At 38.4% G+C, this 19031-nt stretch overlaps 2 protein-coding genes across 2 annotated transcripts; one reads left to right on the top strand and one right to left on the bottom strand.

Annotated features, from left to right (window-relative positions):
- Positions 1-630: 630 nt before the first annotated feature.
- vma21 (vacuolar ATPase assembly factor VMA21) lies at positions 631-4228 on the top strand. The gene is made up of 3 exons (XM_015006781.2): positions 631-817; positions 1022-1131; positions 3335-4228. The coding sequence occupies exons 1-3, from the start codon at positions 756-758 to the stop codon at positions 3472-3474; spliced, it is 312 nt and encodes a 103-aa protein (XP_014862267.1). The 5' UTR covers positions 631-755; the 3' UTR covers positions 3475-4228.
- Positions 4229-11517: 7289 nt separating this feature from the next.
- Positions 11518-18703, bottom strand: LOC148157122 (nerve growth factor-like). The gene is made up of 3 exons (XM_088009252.1): positions 17784-18703; positions 17325-17376; positions 11518-12484 (listed from the first exon to the last, which is right to left on the bottom strand). Exons 2-3 carry the CDS (start codon positions 17347-17349, stop codon positions 11901-11903), a joined length of 609 nt encoding a protein of 202 aa, XP_087865378.1. The 5' UTR covers positions 17350-17376; positions 17784-18703; the 3' UTR covers positions 11518-11900.
- Between the last annotated feature and the right edge of the window lie 328 nt (positions 18704-19031).

The following is a 19031-nucleotide window of genomic DNA, read 5'->3' as shown; positions in this document are numbered from 1 at the left end:
AAATTTAATTCAATTAATTATTTTATTCCAACTTACAAAAAAAAGTCATTTTAATTTAATCACACATAAATTCCATTTGATCCTATCAAACAGTGCAATAAAACCACCAGGTATTTTTCTGACCAGAGTAGCTTCATCCACGTATTTGTTCTCTTACTTTTAAGTTGTTTCATGTGACCTCAGACCTTCAATGTATGTTCATAGTTCTGTGTATACTTTGAATTTTCTACAGACATTTTACAAAATACTAAATTCATATCAAATTAAAAGTAATTATAACCTGGACTGGGCTGTATTTTTGCATACATTTTGCCCATTTGGTGAAAGATCAAAGTCTGTAAGCAAATTCAGGTCCAGCTTTTTATTTCAAGATGATTTACGTTGCTGCGTGTCTTTCTATCTTAAGAAGAATGAAAAGCCTTATTCTCCAGATTCTAGATATAAAGTATACAGGAAGTTTCCTGGGGTGAAATTTAAAAGAAAATGTCAGAACATAGTAGCTGCACTCTTTTTATTCTGGGAACTGTGCCATATTGTAGGCCAGAGTCATAAATTTGCGCTCATTCACAGATTTTGTCTTCATGAGAGTCTGACATCGCGAGACTTGTTGGCGACAAAATCTAAGCGACGTCACGGTCTCGTGACTTATGCCGGAAGAACGGGGTTCACAACAACACGAACGAGAGTAAAACACCAAGGAACGGCTTAAATTCTCCCCTGTTTCCACCTTTTTCTCTCCTCTCATCGACGCAGAGATGGACGGCTCAGTCCGAGCATCGTCAGACTCATCTGCTGGACCTCCACCGTATTTTAGAGGGTGAGGAAGCAGCCATTAGTGAACAGACAGGCAGCAGAGGGGATGTGCGTGGCCGAGCTCCCTGTTAGATATGTCGTAAATCCTGCACCGCAGTGTTATCCATGGCCGAAGGACAAAGCCACATCAGTAGCAGCGGTGTTAAATCTAACAGTAGCTCGGCTGTGTTCGCTTCTTGTTGGATAATGTGAACTTTTGCCCCTGCAGAAATGAAGGCTCCTTGGTTTCTGCCCTGAAGACTCTGCTGTTCTTCACGATCCTCATGGTGACGCTGCCCATTGGGTTGTATTTCGCAACCAAGGCTTACATCTTTGAGGGTAAAATTCATTAGTTTGTCACCACTTTTTCTGTGTTCAGTTTGTGTATTATTCAGCAATTTGGATGGAAACGACGAGACTTCTGCAGACTGCCTTTTTGGCGTATTGTTTGTTGCCTTTTTTGGGGTAGGCCCTTTCCATACATCCACAGTCTTACTGTGTTACTTTAATGCATATAAAAGTAGCTGCTATGATGCAGCAGTGGCGTAATCTAGAGGAAATAAGACACAGCAGACAATAAGTACTGCTAATAAATAGCTTGAAACTTGAGATATTTGTAATTTAAGTATATTTGACATTTTTGGAAATGTTGCGTGAACCATTTTTGATGCTCTTATATTTTGTATATTAATACAGGCAGCTTCAGTTCATACCAACTGTTTTCATACACTGAATAAAAAGCCATACTTTTTTCTCACTGTCTGATATTCCATCAGATTAAACCTTTCCTGTTTTAGGTCAGTTATAATCATCAAAATGATCTCTATTTGCTAAATGTCAGCACAATTAGCTTTTTTGTTGCTTCCTCCACATTCTGAACTTTACTATATTTTTAAATAAACCAGGAAAGCCCAGATAATGAAGCCATTGCACTTTAAGCTTTTGATTTATTCACTGAACAACATTTGAGTTTAAAAGAAATGCATCTCTGGATATATTTTAGAATAGAATAAGAATATGCTTTATTGTCCCACAGTAGGAAAATTCAGCAACTATTAGCAGCAAGTTAAGAACAAGAGAGCATACAATGGGAGTAACACCTTAAACATACTTCCTCATTATGTGGCGTCATGGATAAAAATCAAACAAACACCGACAAGATAATTGCGGACCACCACAAGCCTGGTTTATCCTCGGATACAATCGTTTTAAATGCCTGAATATGTCACATTAATGTTTTTAAACAGTTGCATATAGAAACAAACACATTCAGGGTGTGATGGATTCTCCGTCCGTCATCTAAACACGCTTGTCCTCGTGGGGTCGCCACGAGGTTCTGCTGCCTATCTCCAGCAGTCATGTGGTCATTTGTGGAAAATGTGTGTGACCGAAACAGCCTGCAGATCCGACTCAGTTCTACCAGTTTTGTCAGGATTAATGGGCGAAAGTTTCAGCAAACCAAGCCAGTGAAAGGACGCCCGCAATGTTTGACCTGCACTGAACGGTTAAAAAGGATGCAAACTTTTACTTTAAGGAAAGCAGAAATGGAAACAAACGTATAATTCGCCAAATATAAATACTTTAGATTATTCCAACAAACAGGATTTAATGTCGGTGAGAACAAAAAGATTCCATTTTTCTATAGTGAATGTAAATATCAGGTTTCAACTGTTATCCACACTAATATATTAATTTATTAAGCATTTTGGAATTGCAGAATAACATCATAAATAGTGACACCTAAAACAACAATGTGGTAAATAAAATGAATGAGAGCAAGCAAGGAAAAACTAAAAATATCTGAGTTTGCTATTCATCTGTCCATGAATGGGAGTCTGTGTAACATCCTGAGAAGGGACTTCTGCACAAAAAAAATAAAAAGAAAGTGCTCCCTGAGTCTGTATCACTTTTTTTGTAGCAGAAATATTATTTTCAGGGCATAAGTATGTTTTCATTTTCCACGCATAAGGGCTTTAAACAGGGCAATGCTCATTTAAAATCAAATGTGACTGTAGAAATGACATATACAGTAAAACCCTGTTTGTTTTTTTTCACTTCTTTTCTTTTCGACATCTGCTAAGGAAGATCAATTGACTTTTCTCTGAATGAGGTTTTTCTAGACCTCAAAAACATTTTGAAGTTCCAGATTTAAGGCTAAAGTCAGAATAACTTTGGGGGGAATTTTGAAACCGATCCAAACACCAGGTCAGAGCTGCAGGACGTTAAGAGTGTTCAAACATGTTGCTGAGCGGGATTTTTGGATAGACTTTTCTAATTTGCAAGAAAAAATAAAAATTCTGATTGAACAAGCAAGAATATACAGATGTTTTCTTTTATTTACTCACTTTGATCTGTTGTTTTCCACTAAACTCCATGCTAAACTTTCCTGTTCAGGAATTTTGAAGAAGAAAAAAAACATGACATTTTTAGACTTTTGGCCATAACTTTTTTTTTTTTTTACGTTATGCATGTGTGCATTCTTTGTAACGAACTAAGATCACTAAGACATTTTTAGCATTAATCCACACTCTCCTCCTCTCAGGTTCGATGAAGATGTCGAGCTCCGACAGCTACTTCTACGCAGCCATCGTAGCCGTGCTCGCCGTGCACGTGGTCCTGGCTCTGTTTGTTTACGTCGCCTGGAACGAAGGCACGCCTAAAAGCAAGGGCAAACATGATTAAGGCGTACCCTTATCAGCTTCTGAGGCCGCTGGAGATGGTCAGACTGCGGGCAGGGATCCACAGTCCTGTCTCCCGCGGGCATCAACACTCACTGCTGCACCGTCTACCAACCAGACAAGTCGTCAGGGGGAATCTGGCTTGGCTCAGCCTTTACCCCAGGGTTATAAGCAGGAAGTAGTGTATTTTCCTTGACGCAGGGGTGCAGAGACCGGAGGGTGCAATTTTGTTGCCAGGCCCCAGCAGGCATAATTTTGTTCCCATCTCCTCCCCCCTCACACAAAATGATTCCTTTTGTTGACTGAAAACAGTTTTTGAAACAATTTGTCCTCAGATGCATTTTGACTTTTGGGCTCTGAGTCTCTCCACACAAAGAGTTTATGTCAGAATTCATCTGCGCAGCATGTTTTTGTTTTTATTATTATTTTTATTTAATTTGAGTTTGATCGATTTTTAATCAAGAAAACAACTGATTACTCTATCCTGAATTTTCAGTCCTTGTCCGAATACATCAAAGTTTTCCTTCTGTATTTTGGAACAAAGTTATCCTGGTGTCTCATTTGTTAAAATCACCTCATCTATCCGTTTCCTCCCATCGCTCATTTGAAAGTGTTTGTCCGCTGTAGTGAGGTGATGTTGTAAAACATGCATTAGAAATCGTTGCTTTTTACTTAAACGAGTCCTGGAGATGTTATGTGATGTTGGTGTAATACTAGTAGGGTTTGTTGAATTGCTCAAATAAAGTTTGAAGCTTTTATTGTTTGCATGTTTTCTTATTCTATGTCATTAAATTTCACTAACATTTGAGATTTTGCATGGAAATAATTTGTTTTCTTTATTATTATTATTCTCATGGGAATCTGCAACACTCAGTTAAAGGGACAGTAATTTATATCTTACCTACCTCTCTTAAGGCATCTTCTTTGGGCTACAGATGTAATTTGTCCTTTTCCAGGTCATAAATTATGTGCTGCTCCCTAAACCTCACTGCAGCTCAATTACTGGCCTCTTTAATAGGCACAATTAGCTAATACCAGGCTGAAAGTACCACTAATACTTTCAGACCTTTATATCTCTATATTCTTTACGGCATTGATTCAACAAGCTGTCAGAAACCTTCTTCTATTTTTTGCTTTACTAGTTTATTGATATCTCAGAGTTGTTGCAGATTTACCCACAGGACGTCCGTGATAGGTTTCTTATTTGTATATCTTATTTGAGCCTTAGGAACCTTTACACCTGTAGCCAGGTTTATATTGCTGATAGAAACAGGAAAAGTGATTCTGATCAAAGGAACTACCTAAAGAAAAAAAAGACAAATTAAATAGTAAGATAAGATTCACATAAATTGCTGTAGTATTTTGCGTTTCACTCCGTTTTACTTTATTTTGACTCCTGGGATGTCCTGTTTTCAAATCATGTTTCACACAGGAAGGTCACTGGAGGCGCACCCCGTCCAACCGCTGCTTCCTGTGAAAATTTTTAGCCACTTTTGTTAAAATAACAACCTAATCCACATGTTAAAATAACCTTGCAGCATCATCAAATATATTTTAAATTAAAACCGCCGTATTGTTTTGGGTGTTGGAGTTGTTTTAAGAGAGAACAAGTAAACTCTGGTCTTAGCCCCTGTACAATTAGGAGTTAGTTTCAGCCTCTGGGACCAACCAATTTTATTTATTACAGGTCAGATATTAACAGTAGGTTAGTTCAAGAACTATCCCTTTAAAAAAGATGATTTTTTTTTTGTGCGAAGTTGAGTTTTTTTTATTTTATGAATAAGAGCCTTGTAAAAAAAAAAAAAAGAGGAATCAGTTTGTGGTTAAGAAAACACAAACTATGTCTATTGATTCACAAAAACCCTCCTATCTTTTAAAGGATCTACTGATTAAAATCTTGGGTGAACTGAACATTTTTAGGTCTGCGCGTGATGAACAAGCTGTACCACCTCAAGAGACATCGACTTTCTTCCCCCAGCATTTGTTGTTTGAGCCAGCCTGAAAAAGCAACCGCACAAGTATCAGTCCTGTGTTTGTGAGCTTTGACTTTCTGACACTGGCTTTCTGACCAGTGTTTATCCCACAAGCATATTCAACTGTCACAACATTAATAAACCCACCAGGCAGTAATCTAGTGCTGCATAAAAACAACTTTTATTCACGCCCAACATGGATTAGGTCAAAAGAAAAATAAGAAGGGTGGCGGGGGAATTCTAATCATTCAGAATTAAAAAGTACATTTAACTTTCACATTTAATTCCATCCATCCATTTTCTGCACACCCTTGTCCCTCAGTGGGGTCGGGAGGGGTGCTGGTGCCTATCTCCAGCTAACGTTCCGGGCGAGAGGCGGGGTCACCCTGGACAGGTCGCCAGTCTGTCGCAGGCCAACACTGAGAAACACAACCATGCACACACACCTAGGGAGGATTTAGAGAGACCAATTAACCTGGCAGTCATGTTTTTGGACTGTGGGAAGAAACCAGAGTACCTGGAGAAAACCCACGCATGGACAGGGAGAACATGCAAACTCCATGCAGAAAGACCCCGGACTGGGAATCGAACCCAGAACTTTGCTGGAAGGCAACAGTTATACCAACTACTCCACTTCACACAAAATTATCCCAGTCTTTCTGTGGCCTCAGAAACACTGCAGTGGAATGAATCAATTGAGTTGTGATAACAACACAATCTTTCAAGAGTCCATGAGATGCTTTATTAAGTTGAGCAGAGCGTTGGAGTTGTCACATGGTGGCAGCAAATGGTCAGCCTGTTCCCGTATCCCAATAAGGAGGCCGAGAGGAGCGCAGACAAATCGACATAATGACATTTTCTGCATAGGAAACCGTGACAGCAGCTGACTTCAGTTCATCTCCCCCAAAGACTCTCCTCATCTTTGGAGCCCCTCGACTTTCCTCTTGCGCCGTTTTTTTTTTATTTTTTTTTTTATAGATTTTACTTTGTACATCCACATCAACATTAAAAACACTCAAAGAAAATGTGTACAATACCATGTTTTAAGTTTTTAAGACATTTACTGAACAAAATCTACAAACAATTCTGTTCTAAATTTCAAGACTTAATACCGGGCCTGATGCAGTGACTCAATCAGCCTCACTTGGTCTTTTACAGAACTTGACAAAAATGTTTCAATAAACAGCCCAACATAAACTTACATAATTACAACCATTACATTTGATAGAGATTTTTGGTATTATCATTTTGTTATTACTTTAGTTCTAATGTTAATCAGTATTATTGTGATTTTTAGTTTAAAGTTTCTCTTCCTTATGTGTGTATGAACTGACCTGGAGGTCAGGACTGTCTGTTTCATCTTCATGTGAAACAGTTAACTCTGTGTTTCTCAGACCTTAAATTCTTCTTGTGTTAGTTTGACCTAGAGATGAACTGGGCTCAGACCGTAGATCAGATATCACACCTGGCTAGTTGTTTAGATTAGAAGTTTTACGACCTCTGTTGTTTTCCTGACTGCTTCCTGTGGCTGTTCTGCTTTGACAATAAAACAGGGGCTCACGCAGAAGCAGATCAGAACTCTCTGTGAACGGCTGAAGAAGTTGTTGATGGAGATTTCTCCTTTTGCAAAAGTTTTGTCATAAAATTCATATACGTTGTCTGTGGTTCTTTATGTAGGTTCGAGAAAAATACCTATCAACATTCATTTCAGTGAATGGCCGAAAACAATATTATACAGAAAACCTTGTAAAATAGTCAAACTGCAGTAAATAAAAAAAGGAAATGAATACTTTGTAATATAAAAAAGAAAAAGCAACATCATGGAAGAACAGCGACATGAGAGGATTTACTTGCAGGTTCCCCCGTATCATCCCAGACTTGTGCGCTAGAAAAGAACAATAAAATCAGATTGTGGAGTTCTTGTGCTGAAAGATTCACAAATCTCTCTTTCTAAGATGTAAATGTGACTTTAAAAACGAGGTTATGTAGCCAAAGAATTTTCCACCCAAATGCCAGCTAGTACTTACATCTTGTTTTGTCCCAAAGATACAAAATAATCTTGACTTATTAAGTGTTAAATGATAAACTGACTGCACAGTCATTTTTAGCACTACACAAGCAATGAAATTCTCTCATAGCGCTTCAGTTTCTTAGAATAGTCTAAAAATCAAAACAGAAAAAAAAGTGACAGTTTCAGATTTAATTTCCAGCTTATATGAATTATAAAGGGCACAGAGTTAAATATTTTCTAGGAACATAGTGCCTTTTCATAATACAATCAAGTAACTTTAACAACCTTCAGCTGTTATAAAAAGTGTTGTACATATCAAACATGACTTAAAAGAAATGTCACTTTGCCATTTACACACTTTAAATTGTGGATCCCAGAAAGAGTAGCCATGTTTAAAATGGGTCTCTGTCTCTTTAAGAAGCGCCTGCTCTTCTGACACTGCCTTCAGGATGTCATCTCAACATCACTCCTTCATTAAGTGTTTACAGCCATTCTTAGTAGCGTTGGACTGAGGAAGCAATCCCTAACATGAGCTCAGCAGAGGGGCTGCTCCACCAGCCGTTTGCTAATTGCTGCTGCCACTAGTCTTAAGGGGTTGGATCAGTAACGTACGAGGGAGGTATGCTTTGTCGGGCGTTACCTCAGCTAGAGTCGGAAAAGCCAGAAATAGCTTTTGGGGCAAAAAGCCACAAAAAGCTTGATAACATTATAACATGATATACAACTAATGGAAAAGTTGATTTTCCATTATGTTTCCCCCTGAAATAGCAAAATATTTCTAATAAGTGCAAATAAAAACACTTCTCACCAAGCAGAGCAAGGCAACCAATGAATTTTTACTTCCTCTTTCCCCTAGACAGAACATAAAACAGAAGAGAAATTAATTAAAGCAATCATCAGAAAGCAAATCCATAAAGTGTTTCTAAAATGCTTAAGCATTGAAGCAGTTTTCACACATTATTGAAGAACAATAAGTGTTGAATCATAGGTTACCTTTAAAAAGTCCAAATAATCCCAAAATCAACATTTCTTTGCTGATAAACGGCTTAATTATGATTTTTGGAGTTCTATCTCTATGTTTCTATGTTTATGTGCAAATGCTGATTTTTTTTGTGTGTGAATTTGTTTCGCCCAGAGATGTTGTGGCCTATGTGGTATAAGTACTACTGATTCCTGTTGTAATCCCCCTTTTTTGTCCTCATAAAAAAATAAAGATAAATAGAAAAAAAGAAAAGGAGTCTGGTAGGTCAGTAATTAAAACAGGAACACCTTCTATCAACTACATTTCCGCCAACCTAAATAAAAAGAAAAGGGAAAAAAAAGCAATTCTAAAAACAAAATAAGAATTAAAGTCAAAGCGTGTACACTAGAAAACTGAAAACTAGTGTGGTGACTTTCATATTTTATAATTCTGCTAAACTTTACTCTTTTTTATATCGATTTACACATTTTCTCAAATTAGGTCAGAGGTTGATATTAATTTTAACCACTTTACAATGGCCACAGAAATGGAAACTAAGCCCAAAACAAGTTTTCTTTGCTTATAAACAGTCTATATATGTTTTCTGTTTCTGTGAGAATTTTGACATTTTAGTGGTGGACTCCTGAAGTCACTAGTTGAGTTTTCTTCTGGGTTCGATTCCCGGTCCGGGGTCTTTCTGCATGGAGTTTGCATGTTCTCCCCGTGCATGGTGGGTTCTCTCCGGGTACTCTGGTTTCTTCCCACAGTCCAAAACATGACTGTCAGGTTAATTGGTCTCTCCAAATTCTCCCTAGGTGTGTGTGTGTGTGTGTGTGTGTGTGCATGGTTGTGTGTCCTGTCTGTCTCTGTGTTGCCCTGCGACAGACTGGCGACCTGTCCAGGATGTACCCCGCCTCTCGCCCCAAATGTCCACTGGAGATAGGCACCAGCAGCCCTCCTGACCCCACTAGGGACAAGGGTGTAAGAAAATGGATGGATGTAAAGAAAACAAAACTTTCGCTTTCTCTTCTTATTGTCTACCCTGACTTAAGGAGATGGCTTGGGCAGCAGTTGACATGATTGCAGGTGTTGCTGATCTATGGGAGGAGACAGATGGAGTGGGAAGAGAGGCAGCTGGAGAGGTACTTCTGGGTCTTTTCTTCTTGGGAGGATGGAACAACAGCAGGAGAAACATGAACAAGATCAAGCACTATCACAGTCTCTTCCTGGATCTCTGGTATCATCATTGGATGCTCCTCAGTAAGCATCCCAGGCTGCTCCTCAGCTTTGGTCTCTGTCTGTTCACAGATCAGGTTCTCAGCTCTTTATTTCTCTTCATCTGGCTTGCAACAGCAACAAATAACATAGACAGGAGGAAAGAACTTTGCCTGTACTGATGCAAGTTCATTTTTACTTCAAGTAAATGACCTATAGCTGCAATCAGTGTATTCAGACAGGGTTCATAAACAAAACTTTAAAGATCATCACAGCCTAGGGACACTGATGTTTTTAGCAACCCTCCAATTTTACAAAGTGACAACAACAAGCATGACTATAAACACTATCATGTGACTATCATGGCTAATTAAATGTATAAAGCACACGTACAGTGCACAGAAGTGTTTCTCAACCTTTCTCAACCCTGTGAATTTCTGCTGGAGATTTTAGAAACATACATCAAAGGACTCGCATCTATAATGAAAGATTTAAGGTTTCCTCAGACATGCATCGAGGAATGCATGTTGGAGAAATTAATATTCTCAAACAGGCAAAAACGGGACAACATTTTAACATGCTATGAATCTCAAAAATGACAATTTTACATACTTTCCCCCTTTAACACCTAGCTTTATTTTACTTTGACAAATAATACATTTATTTTAATAATTAAATTAAATTGGACTTAACCAGGTTTTTGTGGAGTAAATGTAGAACACAGGACTAAATCCAATTGTAAGAGCCAAAAATGTTAGTTTGTAACATTGTTTATTATTGTGTATGCTGTTTGGATATTTAGATATTTTGTCAATAAGATTGCATTTCACTACGTTTTTTGTAGAAAAGCGACACCTAATGGACGTAATTGAAATTGTGTGAAGAGTGCTGGGTCACTTAGTTTATGAAAGGAAGTTAAATGTGGCGCATTTACCTGAACTCTACAGTTTTTTGACCGTTCCGTTACATTACTTTACATGTGGAATGCTGTTCAAGATTAAAAAATCATCTGTAACATCTGTTCAAAGAAAAGTAAAGTTCGTCAGACTTGTATGGATGTTGTAAGTACTTCTTTAATTCACTGAAAGATGCACAAAGGCATATCGTGGGACAGAAAGGCGTCAACTGAGAGCTAAGCTAATGAAGGTCAACGAAAGAAAACGGAAGCTTGTTAAACAATTTAGTGGCTTACACTGAACCGAATAAGCAGCCACTACACTAATCAACTCAAACCTTATTATATGTCCTCTAGAGTTGTTTCAGTAAATATAACATCTTAATTGTATTTTTCATTTTACCACCAGACTGTAATTTCAAACTGTTTATTCTGTAGAAACTAGAATGATTTTCCTCATGTTCAGTAGGGTTAGGTTCTGACAAGGTTCACTTCTAGCCTTTGTCCACTAGAGGGAAGTGTTGCATCTGATTTTGGGAGCAGCTCTTGAGTAGCTCCAGATTCAAGAGCTCCGGTTGAAAAACTGCATTTATATCTGACAGGTTGAAGCTATTACAAGTTAAATGTCTTATTGTAAAACACTTCCGTTCCAGCTTCATCATTTCATTTCAGTTTCCCTTGTGCTTCCAATCCAGAGTTTCACAAGACTGGCTCATGAACACAAGTTGTGACGCAAACCTGGGCTGGGAACCCAAAAATGTCCCAACTAATACCGATTGAATGCCAGCAGTCCAATTTTTTGTGTGCAGACAACAGTGAAATGTCACTGCCAAAACAAAGAATATGCTAAGCCATGATATAATCAGTGAGTAGGACTCATGAATCATTTGCTGTTGTACTATTTAGTTTAAGGCTGGCTGGATTCTAGGATTGTTCTCTTAAGGTCAAAACATTGGCAAGGTAAACAGCCAGTATGACTTGCATAGATGGGGTGATGTGAAAAATCTTTACAGCTGATATTTTATTCTGTTTTTGCTTTTATGTCACATTTAAATGTATAAAGCTATCAAACAAATTATTCAACTCCTAAATTTTGTTTTGTTTTTGCAAAACACTGCCTCTTTTATAAAAACAACAGCTGATTAAAACACCTTCACAATCATGTTAATACTTCAATGACTAAAACTACTTGCAGATACTCCTTGATCCAGGTCTGCTGTACATACATGCAGTCCTGATACTTTGACACATACAAGAATAATTTACTTTGTGCAGAGCGTGAGAAGTCATTAGTGATAAGTTATGTGATAAGACAGGCTGCATTTTAATGCATCCGTCTACATTGTGTTCTGTGTGCCAGGAGTGAAGACTCACTCTATGGGTGAGTCTTCCACGAATGGCGGCTGATCGCACACACACACTCCGCGTTGATCCGAATTAAACTCCAAGTCACCTTTGACTCGAATGTAGTCAGAGCTCGGACGTATGTTTCCACGTTCTTGCAGTAGGAGCTCCACGTCCTCGCGTCAATTCCCAAACATTTTGTGTTTCCAGATGGATTGTCGAGACACTTTGTCTCATAGAAATACTGTTTCACTTTCATATTGTTTACGTTCACATGCTCGATCACTGTCACCTCCTTGCCTGCAATGTTTGTGGCAGTGGTTTTGTTGCGCACCCAGGTGCTAATACTCTCACACAACGAGAACACCCCCCGTTCTGGAGGATTCCTTTGAATCCTCCCGCTGACGCCCTGTAGCCCTGCTGGCTCCGCATCGGGGGGCTGTGCGCTGAAAAGCACCCTGGGTGATGAGTAGCGGTGCTTTTTGAAGAGCTTGGGGTCCACAGAGGGGATGGAGGCGGGGTCGTCCTGTTGCGCTGTTGTGACGCTGCACAAGACCCCTATGATGGTTAAGATGAGAAACACGGCCAGCATGGATGACCTCATGGGCAAACAATCTGAGATGACCAATGAGAAGAGCAAACACAACTGTTACAACACAATCAAAAAAACATCCAAAGGAAAGAAGACGCCAGCTTCTGGTACGTTGATGTGAAAAACACTGTTTTAGTTGTTTGTAGCTACTTTACAGAAACATCAGCAGTCATAAACAGTAGTCACCCTTCAGCTGTGTTTTGTGCTCGTTTTTAGCCAACTCTAATGGATTTAAAACCTTTGTGTGGTCACCAGTTTATTTTCTGCTTGGTCGTAGGCAAGTCCATCTGAATAGCAGCATTTATACAAAAGGTGACTCAATCTGCTTCACAGAAGAGTAAAAGCAACACAGATGAAGATAAGCAAAAACATGACACACTTAAAAACAATGATAATAAAGTTTAAGCTTCACACTAAAAAAAGCAAAGATTAAATTGGTGGTTTAATAAGGTAATAGATAAATACAATTACCCATTAAAATAAAACCTGACCTTTATGTGTAAGTAGCAGAAAAACTATGTTTTGGTCCTTCTTGTTTAGATCTGGGATTTCCAAGTTAACAGGTTTCAATCAAACGGGTCAGCAGTTTCAAATTTAATGCACTTGCAGGCCACTATAGTCAATTTGTTCAAAATAAAATCTTAAGGATAATTTCTTTGTGCTCTTTTTTTATTTGTATCTGCTCAGCATTCTGCCTAAGCAGCCTGCTATGAATGTGGATGTAGCTTTAACATATGTGACCATAAATTCCATATAAAATAATATTTCTTCTTGGCAGTGGGTTTTATTAGGTGGAAAATCCTAGGAAACTGCAGAAATATTTCAAGACAAGCATAGGAAACACATTGCTGATGTTACCTGATGGACTTCAAATTATCCTCAAGTATTTCTGTACGAAAAAGAAAAATCTTTATATTCTTTTTTATATGCATATTTTTACATTTCATCATATTTGGCTGAATGCTAAAAACTAACAAGGTGTATAAGATCATGGCTTTCTACAATTTCAGCTTTTTAGGGAGGATTGTACCTCTTCTGCAGTAATTAGGACCCAAAGTTTCAAATAAAGTATAAAAGTAAAAACTGTCTGAAGTACATGGTGAATAAATAGCCAATGTATTTGTAGTAGTTTATAAATGGTTCATAATCTCCCCAACTAAAAGTAACCAGTTTGTCATCCAAATTCTTGTCAGTTTTGATGACAACTAAAAATAATAAACATGTAATTAATTGACAAACAAAAATACATTAAAAGCTAAAATGTCAACAATTCCTATAAGAACAACATAACTGTTTAGCATTTCAGGACCTCCTGACAAAAACATCTTTGCGACTCGTGTATTTAAAGTCAGACATATCTTTACAAACAAAAAAAATCATACCATTTTAGACTTCTTAAAAAAGCTATATAAAAAGATTTATTAAAGAAGCTGTTGGAGCAAACACTCAACTGCATAAACAACAAATCTGGCACTGACAAAATGGATATTTAACAGTAACTGTGTGGGACACTAACAAGGTCAACATCCTGGACACGCTGCCAGACCTTTAAACGACCAAGACAAAGACAAACAACCATAAACTCATTCATATTGCTAAGATTTATAATCGCTTATTAACCTGCAACTCTTTGCAGGTCCAGAGGAAGTCGGAGCACTCTGAGAAAATTCCTGTAGGCACAAAGAAAACATGCCTGGTCCAAACTCCACATGCTCTTAAATTTTAAGAGTATAAGAAGTTCAGCCTTAAGAGCAAAGCAGAAGATTCTGTTTGCTGATATCCATTTCAGATTAGCTTATTTTAAGGAAAAATTACAAACACACTTTTACAAACACAGCCAGACAATGTGAAGTTAATTATCTTTTATTAATAATGATGTACAAGTTTCCTAGACAGCATAAGAATAATACCATTCACATTTAGTTCAAAGTTAAAATGTATAACTTAATAACATTATACAACTTTCATCATTAGATGAAATACAGTCAGAATGTTGTATACAGTTAAACATTTCACAAATCCTACATATTAAGCTTAAAATTATATAAATAGCAAAGAAAATGCTATTTACAGAATTATATCTGTACACAAACTTATTGGCAACTTTCCATGCCATACTTTTCAGTGTCTCAGTGTGAACCGTTTCACCTCAGAGGCTCCTACAGGACGTGATTAAACGGGCTAAAGTAAACGGGCCGTAATTTTGTTGATGTGTTGACTGGACAGTGAATTACATCCAGAGGCAAATGCTTCAGTGTCAAACTGTACAGGTGCGAGCTACATTAGAAAAGACAGAGGCACGGTTGAACAGATGATGAGACTGGACGTAATTAATGTAAGAGAAAAGGAAGTCTCAACGATTTTCCAAATATGATGATGGAGGAATAGTTTGGCCTTCACTGATGGTCCCAGTGGAGAAATGGTTGTTCTCACTTCCAGATATGCTATTTCATTTTTACTTCTTACTTCAGTATGAGACTAGACCATCTGACTGATTTCTGGAATCAGCGCTGCTGTTGAAACAGTAAAGTCAACTATTTCTGCAGCTGAGAGAGAAACAGAAGCCAGAATCCTCCTGAACCCACTGCACATGCGTCCCTTTCTTAGAACAGAGGAAGACATCAAAAGTAGGATTAAAAATCAAGTCAAATTATTACAATTATCCAAACAAGCAGAAATCACACATGGATGGTTGAATTTGAACTTGGATGAGTTTGTAAACTTGGAGTTTGCATAATGTGAATGTGTGTGTTCTTGCACTAATTTTCACCACAGAATGATAAAATACAGCAGCCTGCAGGGGCGCTTCGATTGAAAGAGACAATACTGCTCAGGAACAGGCCTGTTTCAATGCTTGGAGATTCACCTTTCCTAAATGTGGTGGTCTCTATTAAAGCCCTTCTAATGCAAGTAGAGAGTATCTCTGACTCATTAGGAGAGATAGCTGTCTGCAGGCTTTAACAGCAGCCTTTCTGGTAAGCGTTCTCCTTTTAATGCCAGTTTGCATAACAAAATGTTATGTGTATTTAAGCTTAAAATCTTAAATGGCTTGCTTACTCAATAATGAGATTTTTGGTTGCTTATTTTTACAGTGTAATGGCACATTCATGCATTGTAAATGAAAGTTTAATCCACCTACCTTTAAAGTATCTTCTCCCATAGATGTAGAATTCCTGAAGCTTCCGGAAAAATATCCCAGTTTGTATGTCCAAGTTCACAGAACTCCAAGAGCAGCACAACCATTACAATCCAAGCACTCCTATCTGAGCCTTGCACTTGCTTGAAAATTGTTCAGAAAGAAAGTGGGAAACTTCTTACAGACTGGAAGATCTCTGTGGCTGCACCAAGCTCAGGTCCTAGTGCCCCCAGACTGAAACGTAACTTGAATATATATATGGGTGGAGAGCAGGCCCGGTTCTAGCCGTGGATACACGAGGGGGCAGGCGGAAATGTTAAGGGGGTGTGATTATGTATTAGGGCAGTGGTTCTTAACCTGGGTTTGATCGAACCCCAGGGGTTCGATGAGTCGGTCTCAGGGGTTCGGTGGAGCCTTTGCTGCGGAGGTAAAGACACACTTGTGTAAAGTCGTGATGACGCCCCGCTTTGCTGAAGAGGATCACGTTACATTGCTGAGCCAATCAGAGCTGCGAAGGAGCACTGATTGAAGGAGCTCCACTGTCAGCAGGGATTTGAACTTGTGTCTTTAATTACTTCAGCAAAACTCACCGTTTTTACCAAATTCTATAATCTAAATCTGCTTCTTAGTCACATCTTTTCGGGGTTGGTACTGCCTCTAGTGGCGTGGGGGTGGTAACACAGTTAATATAATTACATTACTAAATCAGAATACCGCAAAGTATTTTGTGTGTCGGGGAGGGAGGGGTGGAATAAGAAGGGTTCGGTGAATGCGCATATGCAACTGGGGGGTTTGGTGCCTCAAAAAAGGTTGAGAACCACTGTATTAGGGGTTGATGTACTTCATATATTTTAAGGTAGACTATAAAATGATAAAAGTCGAGTAGAAGTCAGACTCATCGCAGTGATGTCATAGAACCATTTCAAAAATACTTCATATCAACTTAGAGGCCATCATATTCACAGCAAATATTGACAAAAAACCCTTTATGTCTATTTTGCAGGAATAAAAGTACAAGAGACAGATCTTTGTCAGCAGCGGTTTAGCACACCTGGATCAAATGATGGCTCATGAGGCCTAAGAATATTGACTTGCTGAAATGGTTCTTACTACCACCAGGGAGAGAACTAACACATGCAGGATCCCAGCCTCCAGGACCCACTTTGGGTCTCACTGGTCTACAGTCTGTGTTTGTGGGGCCCCCCTACATAGCGCCCCTATTGCGGTAGTTTTTGCTAAAGTCTGCAGTATCTCTTTGATGAACTATTTACATTTTTATACAATATGAGCTCTCTGAGAAACTCGTAGTTGATCTTTCATTTTCTTGGAAAAATTAGTTTTGTCATGTGATTGCAAGTAGTGGACTGACCGCCTGTAAAAGTCATTGCAGAGTAAAGAATCGACTAGTCGTTGGTGCAACCCGTAATACATTAGCATTGTTAATAAATATAATCTTCATGGGATTGGGGTAAAATGCCAACTTTGCATTAAATTATCATAATTTACAAAATCATGCAAAGTTGGCACTTTTAATGCAACTTTTAGAGCAACTTTGCATTAAAAGTGTCATTGTTTACAAAATGACACTTCATGACAACTGTCAAACATTCACAAAATCTTCTTTAAAAACAACGATATCAAACTGAATTAAAATTTTGAAAATATTTCACATAGCATAACATTATGTCTAAAGTAAGAAACTGAACGCATCACAAACATTTTCTTACCTCTCACTTTTGCAGCCATGCTCATGTGCAGTCCCAGGTAGGACTGAATGATCTTAAGGTGAAAATATAAAGGGAAATTCAAAATTAGTGAAAAACATCAATTTAAATTTTTCCCACGCCTTTAACCTTAGAACGTTAAAGATGCACCGAATCGTTGCTTTACACGCAGATCCGTAGCGTTAAGCATTAAGATTCAGCACCAAAAACGCAAACGTTTCCCACACACAGAAAAGAATATTCAGTCTGTAACAGTTTGCTTTTCTGGCTTGAAATTTATTATTGCGATTTCTACCAGTGAACACATCGTGGTTGTTTAGCTAACTTGGAAAAAACTGCTCAACTGATTATTTTAACTGAACCGAAACACACCAAACTGCGCAGCACGACATGTTAGGTTAACATAAAGGAGCTGCTTCCAACTCCCTCGAAATTTGTTAAAAATTAAAACCTTTTACTGACCTGTGAAACGTTGGGGCTTGTTTTGTGGCGTTAGTAAAACACTGTGCTCCTTTCCTGTACAATTTGAGAGATAAAGTCGCTGTTGCTGGCAAGCAGGTCTTTTTGAGGGAGCGGGATCTCGTTTGAATACTGAATGCTGATTGGCTGTTTACTAGAGGGGTTTCAGCTGCAGACTGCTTGCAGACAGACAGAAGACCGCAGCCTGTCCAGCAGGGTGCGCTGCAGAGCCTCGCATAAGGGAGCTGTTGTGTTATTTGTGGCAAGTTCATTTGAGTCGGCACAACGTTTGTTTGAGGGGGCACCTTTTGCTGGGGCAAAAGGGGGACACTGCCCCTACACTGCGTATAGCCGGTGGAGGGATACATTTTAATAAACTCTCTAAAAAATTACCACAAAGGAGTTAAGAAAATTTTTATCATATTTCACAAGGAATCCCATTGAAGATTTCATCCTTTATTAATGACAAGTAATGCAAAAAAAAAAAAAATCATCCAAAAGTTCATATCATCACCTTGTGATGGTAGCGCCAAATTACAACACAGAACTAGTATTCTGTAATAAGTAAACAAGTTTCTTAAAATAAATTCCCATTTTTGAAAGGCATAATCTTACAGTACCACCCACTTCCTTCCCTTGGATAGTTACTTTGTTTCTTTAGGCACGAAAAAAGAACAAAAACACCACTACCTTTCGATAGTTACTTTCTTTACTTTCTCTCTTGAAGGTGAAAAATAATTAAAAATACCCACTATCTGCCTTTTAGTTACTTTCTTTCGTTAAAGGTGCAAAAAGATTTAAAATACCCACTATCTGTCTTTTAGATAGCTACTTTCTTCACTTAAAGGTGATAAAAGAATAAAAACACCCACTATCTGTACTCTTTAGACAGTTAACTTTAGCTTACTAGCAGTCAGATCCTGTCCCAGCAAATATGAAGAAAAAAAACAATTCAAACAGTCCTCACCCAATTAATTTATTCAGGTTCTTATGGATCCAGTCGGTCGGCAGTCGCAGACATGAGACCTCGGACTTCCCTTGTTCAATTTGGAGGTGAACTGAAGACAAACTCCTCAGGTTGGCCGATGCATCCGATCTCCCGTCGCCCTCAACCTCTCCAACTCGCCAGATCCTGTTTGTGACACAAAAGTCCATTCTGATCACATAGTTTGATAATCTACTTGGTTACAGGACAGACAGCAGACTGGACAGCAGGCACACATGTCTTCTTCACTAAGAGCCAGGACAGAT

Source organism: Poecilia mexicana, unplaced genomic scaffold (genome assembly GCF_051168715.1).
Source record: "Poecilia mexicana isolate PSO_F unplaced genomic scaffold, ASM5116871v1 scaffold_10, whole genome shotgun sequence".
Taxonomy (NCBI): Eukaryota; Metazoa; Chordata; class Actinopteri; order Cyprinodontiformes; family Poeciliidae; genus Poecilia; species Poecilia mexicana.
This window is presented reverse-complemented; position numbering and strand designations above follow the sequence as displayed.

Excerpts from the sequence above, each read along its gene's own strand:
- vma21 (XM_015006781.2), top strand. The coding sequence starts at position 756 with ATGGACGGCTCAGTCCGAGCATCGTCAGACTCATCTGCTGGACCTCCA. Across the intron at positions 818-1,021 it reads CCTCCACCGTATTTTAGAGG|AAATGAAGGCTCCTTGGTTT; the intron begins GTGAGGAAGCAG and ends TTGCCCCTGCAG. Across the intron at positions 1,132-3,334 it reads CAAGGCTTACATCTTTGAGG|GTTCGATGAAGATGTCGAGC; the intron begins GTAAAATTCATT and ends TCCTCCTCTCAG.
- LOC148157122 (XM_088009252.1), bottom strand. The coding sequence starts at position 17,349 with ATGAGCATGGCTGCAAAAGTGAGAG. Across the intron at positions 12,485-17,324 it reads CATGGCTGCAAAAGTGAGAG|ATTGTTTGCCCATGAGGTCA; the intron begins GTAAGAAAATGT and ends TGGTCATCTCAG.